Source organism: Vollenhovia emeryi, unplaced genomic scaffold (genome assembly GCF_000949405.1).
Source record: "Vollenhovia emeryi isolate VEMERY1.0 unplaced genomic scaffold, V.emery_V1.0 DF939151.1, whole genome shotgun sequence".
In the NCBI taxonomy this organism is placed as follows: domain Eukaryota; kingdom Metazoa; phylum Arthropoda; class Insecta; order Hymenoptera; family Formicidae; genus Vollenhovia; species Vollenhovia emeryi.
Genome location: NW_011967215.1, coordinates 2,009,114 through 2,015,465, shown reverse-complemented (window position 1 = coordinate 2,015,465; position 6,352 = coordinate 2,009,114). Strand labels below are relative to the sequence as shown.

General features: G+C 53.6%; 1 protein-coding gene across 2 annotated transcripts; it reads left to right on the top strand.

Moving 5' to 3' along the window:
• The first annotated feature begins 847 nt into the window (after window positions 1-847).
• LOC105565556 (bromodomain-containing protein 7) lies at window positions 848-5,240 on the top strand. 2 transcript variants are annotated; one of them, XM_012018849.1, is made up of 3 exons: window positions 848-1,021; window positions 2,495-4,198; window positions 4,410-5,240. In XM_012018849.1, the coding sequence occupies exons 1-3, from the start codon at window positions 976-978 to the stop codon at window positions 5,081-5,083; spliced, it is 2,424 nt and encodes an 807-aa protein (XP_011874239.1). In that variant the 5' UTR covers window positions 848-975; the 3' UTR covers window positions 5,084-5,240. The 2 variants fall into 2 exon arrangements, with proteins under 2 accessions (XP_011874239.1, XP_011874238.1); XM_012018848.1 differs by having other exon boundaries at window positions 4,407-5,240.
• The last annotated feature ends 1,112 nt before the right edge of the window (window positions 5,241-6,352 follow it).

Here is a 6,352-nt window from a genome sequence, read left to right as displayed (position 1 = left end):
CCTCCTCTCCTTCTATTTTTCCCGCCGGTCGCGGGCGAACCCGCAGGAACGCGAGCGGCGCGTCTCTCCCCGTCGCCTCCCCGACCCCCTTCCCCCCCCCCCTGCCCCGCCGGCCCGTCCGTTGGCGTTTCGAGCGCGAAACAGCTGATAGCCCGTCCCTTTAATCGCGTCGCCGAACTCTCGCGGAGTGGCGAGGTTGAGTCGCTGGCGACCGGCCGTCGTGGGACCCTCCGCCGTCTACGTTGCCGCGTGCGATCGGCGCGGGTGAGTATCCCGCGCGTCCGGCGGCGTCGCCCGCCGGCGCGCGAGCCGCCTCTTCTAGGTTAGGGAGGGTTTTCCGCGAAGAGCGGCGTACGGCCGGGCGCGACGCGGACGCGCCACGGCCGCCATGTTCGACTCTTTCGCGTGGGGCGTCTGGGGCCGCGCGACGTCGAGGCAACGCGCGCGCCTCGTCGCCGAGGGAGGCGAGGACGCGTGAATCTCGCCCTCGTCGCAGCGAGACTCGGGACGAAACGCGCGTCAGGATCCTCCCTCTTTGTCTCCTTGCGCCTCCATCTCTCTCCCTCTCTCCCTCTATATATCTCTCTCTCTCTCTCTCGCTCTCCTCGCGATGGAACGCGAGGCGCCGGGAATCTTGTCGGCGCGAACGTGCCGTCTCTTTTCGTCTCGTCCGGGAGCCCGTACGCGCCAACGCCACCCTCCTCCGCGCGGAAGCGAGAGCGACGACGCGCGCGCGACGCGACACCGGCGGTATACGCGCGAGGGAACGGCCCGGGGCGTTCAAATCGCGCGCGCGACGCGCCGCCATGACGCCTCGCGCGCGGCGTTCCGAGCGCTATCGACGTGACATCATCAATGGCCGCCACCGTGTTGTCTGTGCTCGCAGCGGAGCGCGGCACCCACGCAGGCCGTCGCGGAAGCTCACGGGGACGCCGATAGCCGCTATCTCGCACGGGGCGCCCTGGGCCGGAAGACATGGGCTCGAAGAAGCACAAAAAGCACAAGCGCGAGAGGCACGAAGGTGAGGACGCGCGAGCGCGAGAGAGCCGAGACCTTCCCCCCCCCCCCCCCTCGGTCGAGAGATTCCCGGTCGTGTCCCGCGTCTCCTCGACGGAGGCTCCGGGATTTCCCCGTCGCCACGAGATCTCTCCTCCCTTTCCGCCGCCCGATCCGTCGATCGTCGCCGACGACGACCGTTCGCCTCGTCGGTTAACGGCGCACCTGCGTGTGCCGGGTTTACCCTCGCCGACGGGGAGGCCCGCTCCGCGGAGCGGCCTCCCCTCGAGGACTCTCTAACTAGACGTAAATAGACCCGCAGGAACGTCGCGTTCCTGCGGCATCATCGCACCACGCCAGAGCTGTGTGCTTGTATGTCAATCATGAAAAAAATAATTGAGGATTCGAATGAAAAGCGAGAGGACGGGGACGCCTCGGGGCGACGGACCCGCCGGCCCCCTCGGCTCTCGCGAGAACGAGTGCGCTCTTCGCTCGATTTTCATTCGGGATCCTTCTCATACTCATAGTTTAATGATGCACAGGAATTTTGACTTCGTTTTCACCACGGACAAACTGAGAGAGTGAGGTCGGAGTAGAAGTGAGGCGGATTCGAAAGTATAAACCGAGCGTTCCGCAGCGACAGGCGCGACGTGGAAGTAAGTGTCGAGTAACAACGGACATGGACTGGTTGCACGACAAGAAGCTAGCTGCGCTTCGAGAATTATCGAACGTCTCTCCCCCCCAACCCCCCTTTCGTTTTTTTTTCTTGTCTGTTTGAATCCGTTGAAGTGCAACAAGACTCTTGCGGCCAAGAGAGAGAGAGAGAGCGAAATGTTCTCCTCGCCGCCAGCGTGAGGTGTTGTACGTTCAGATGCGATGCACAAACTAGCCTGTTGCACTTCAATCGTGTAATTCCTCTGGCTGTTATGTATTCGTGGCGCCGAGAGCCACACATGCTTCGCTTGGCCTCCTAGCGGGGCCAATCTTAATGATTGCTCACCCTGATCCCCGCCGATATTATTCGATTTGATATAACGATGGAGATTATTTTCTATATATTACGATTTGTTTGATTTAAGTCGAGCTACTTCCATCTCGCTTTCCAGTTTGTTGAATGTGAAAACAAGGTCGCACTGTCCTGTTAATAAGATCATTTTTACATTATCGTGGATACAATCCCCATCCGCCGCCTCATCTCCCTAACCGGCCCGTACAATTTTATATTCGTCCACGACTTGCATCTCTTCTCGCCATCCTCGTGTCATGCAACATTTCTGGCGTCATATATATATTTTTTTTTGTGTTACCATATCGTACTCTCGTCCTGCATAATCTTTCCGCAAGATCTCCCCCCCGATTGCTGCATGTGGCACATTTACAACGGATCATACGTATGGCTTTTAGAGCATCAACTTTAGTACACTGCTTAAAGAGAAGTCGTTTGAAACGTTTCGCTCGGAACGATGTCTAATGGGCGTGCTCTCTTCTTTTTCTTCAGCCGAGGGCCAGTACACAACGACGGACAAGCCGCCCAGTCTCAAGTTGATTTTGAAGGTAGGAGGTAGTACTGGAACGCCCGAGCACGGCGGTGAGTCGCCGAGCCAGGCCGCGATGCTGTCGCAACAATACCAGCAACAATTGGGTCTCAACTATTCCGTCAGCCAGGGGGACGCGGAGTACGACCGGTATGTCGGGCACAAAAAGCTCAAGAAGAAGAAGAAGAAGAAAGACAAGCGACACAAGCATCATCACAAGGATAAGAAGAGACGGAGAGAGGAGTCGAGTCAGGAGTCAGTTGGCGACGCCGATGAGAGCCTGGCCGAGCCTGCGCCGAAGAAAGCCTGTACCAATCCCAACCAGCTGCTGCCGCCCAGGCCGCCGTCCAGCGGCGAAGTGAGGGTCGGCGTTAGTAACGTGAGTTCTCTGTCGCCTCATCGCGAGCCTAGAACGTGCGTCCTCAGGAAGATAGCGGAGCGCACGCCCCTCCAGAGGCTGCTGGAGCACCTGTTGAGGTCCATGGAGAAGCGGGATCCGCAGCAATTCTTCGCCTGGCCGGTCACAGACAGCATCGCGCCCGGTTACTCGCAGATAATCACGAATCCGATGGACTTCAGTACCATAAAGCAAAAGATAGACGACAATAACTACCAGAATTTGCAAGAGTTCGTAGACGACTTCAAGCTCATGTGCGACAACGCCATGACGTATAATCATCCCGACACCATCTACTACAAGGCGGCGAAGAAGCTGCTGCACGTCGGCTTGAAGATGGTCACGCCGGAGAAGTTGCGGCAGCTCAGGCCGGTCCTGATGTACATGAACGATATTACGAAGGAGGAGCTCGGATTTGAGCTGGGCAACGAGGATCTTAACAATCCGGACGCTCCCGCGACGGAGGAGCAGATAGAGCGGGAGCGCGAGCAGGAGGAACGTAACGAGGAGGCGGAGGAGCTTAGAAAGGAGAACCAGAGAAAGATGAGGCTGGCTAGCTTAGGTAAATTCGAGGCGATACCAGACGACATGACCCCAGATGAGATACTGAAGCAGGCTAGAGGCGCGGCGAAAGCGGCGGCGGAGAAGCTCAGTCTGAAGAGGGTCAACTCGAAGATGGGCTTCCTGCGGCAGAAGAAGGACGGCACCACCAGCCTGCAGATCATCGTGCCCGGGGACGGGATCATTCCCGGGACCAATCAGAGACCCGTGTCGCTGGGGCAGCTGATAGGCAAATTGAATCACGGTACTGGAGCCTTGGCTGGATTTCGGGAGGATCGGAGGAACATGTCGAAGCCGGTGAAACCCCTCTATTATGGCGCGTTTGGTTCATACGCACCGAGCTACGACTCGACGTTCGCGAATCTCACCAAGGAGGAGACCGACCTAGTCTATCAAACTTACGGTGACGAGACTGCCGTGCAATATGCCGAATCTATACTAGACTTCGCCAAGGACTGTGATTACACGTTGACCATGGTCGACGATCTGCTGGACATTCTCACGAGTGGCGATCATAGGAAGACGAAGAAATTCCTCGAGGAAAAGCGAAGGCTGAGGGAGGAGGAGGAGAAGATCAAGCATTTACTGGAGAAGCCTATGCAGGACGTGAATCGTAACATTCCGTTGATGGACAATGTCAAGGTTGATCTCGAGCAGCTCAAGACACTGACGGATATCGGTATCGACATCAACTTCTTAGAGAATTTAGGTAATTATGGAAATAACCATTTATCACATTGTTCCAAGTAACTAAAGGCAATACATGTTAGCTAATTTATCTTCAATTTCGTCACTCTTGTCTAAAAGTGTATCAAAAAGTATTTTATCTTGTAACGTTATCAGTTATAATTGAATAATTTAGATATCGCTTTATCGCTTCTCTTCCATGTTATTTAATTACACGTTTACATTTTCAGAAGAAGACCTCAAGTATAGCGAGGAACGCGCCTCTCTACAAAGCCGTCTCGACGACACGTCGCAGATGCTGGGACGGCTGAAGCAGGTCCAACACGAGCGTTTGTCGGCACCGCCACCGGCCCACCTGTCCAACGTTCCCAAAGCACCGGACGCAGAGGTAATGTTGGCCGAGAAGATCACCGACAATCTCACTGACATAGCGAAGAAACTGCCGCCGTCGGGGATCGCGCCGGTCGACGGATTGCGTCGAGCGATGGGCATAGCACCCTTGGGCGGACCGGAGCCCATGGAGGTCGAGCCGATCACGCACAACCCCGCCATAGTCGCCGACAGCTCGTTACTGCCGAATCCGAACAATGGCAACAATCAGGTGCTGTCGAACCTGTTGCCGGCCCCGTCGCCAATTTCGAACGCGAGTCTACTGAGCCCGGCCGGTCAGCCGAGTCAGAGTATCGGTATCGTGGGCGCGAATCAGCCGCCGCCGCCGCCGATTCAGATGCAGATCGGTATGACGCACAGCAGTCAGACGCCACCGTCTTTACTCAGCGCGTCGGAACCGTCCGGCGTGGCTGATCTCGAGTCCGAGCTGCGCGAATTCCTAGAGAGCGATCCTACGCTGGGCCACTCACCTCTCCATGACGACAAAACACTGGAAGACATCCTGTCTGAATCTTAGTGCGCGCGCGGTAATCCGAAACGTAATTTATAAATAGATAAATATATATATATATATATATATTATAAATATACACAGAATTCTGTACATTTTCTTATTGATACGCTACTTTCGCATGTACGATTAATAAATGATCATATCCTGTGTCTGGTTTTAATCACTTTGCTTTTCATTTCTGAGTTCTATTTCATTTTCTTCGAAGGAAACGTAAAGTTAAATTAAAGTGCAAAGAGATTACTGAGCAAAAGTAAAGTGTTTATCTCCTAGTATTCTTCGTCGTCACTTGTACCAAGTCTGTTGTTAAAATTGTATCTCGGTCATCTAGATTGACTATTTAGTTCGTAGCTTGGCGAGTTTCTGCCGTAGCATACCTTTTTGGTAGGACCGGGGGAAGCTCAACCGTGTGACGGAGGATTAAAGAAAGAAGGTCCGAAAGAAAGAGGGACTTTTAGTGGATAGTTCGTTTCTCGATGCGACGAGTAAAAAGATTCGCCAAAGTATTTGGAACGCAGATGATTTTCGGCGACATTTTTGTTCTACGGTCCGTAAAGTGCAGAATAATGAAAATGTTCCTTTATTTCTTTGTAGACACGTATCTATTATTCCGTGCGCACTAGCTCATTTGTTATGCGATGCCCGTAACGTTGGAATGTAATTTACATATATCGATACCCGATACGGCCGTATTATCGGAACACAATGCCGGTCCCGTATGCGCTATATACCGAAAGGCACATAAAGGAAATGCACAATGATGCTATCGATTACTGATAAGTGCAGCCGCTATCGCTGTATTCTCTCTATATCAAAAGCGTAATGGGAAGACGGGTCCGGCCAGCCGCGATGGGTTTCTCCCGTGGTCGAAAATGAAATCAATCACGGCGTGTCCGATGAAGCGGATAATGCTACGAAATGCGTCATATACCCCGCAATGCGCACTGCCCGCTCATATTCCGCGAGCGTTTCCAAGTTTCGGGGAGATTTAATGGGCGAGTCAATTCGCGAGGGCGAGGGGTGAGAACTTTGGAATTACGGGCGGAGGTGTAGAAACTCCGAGCGTTTCCACGAGGATCGAAGAGATTACGATCGGAGAGTTTGAGACGCCAATTTTTTCGTTCGCGGATTTGCATCTCGTTATTCCTACCGAAAAATTCTTTGCGAAGAAGCGCGCGACTTTGCATTTCGGTTTCATAAACGGCATAATACGATTTTACATAATTCATCGAAGAATAGAACGGGATCTTATTTCAACTCAATGTGAGAATAATT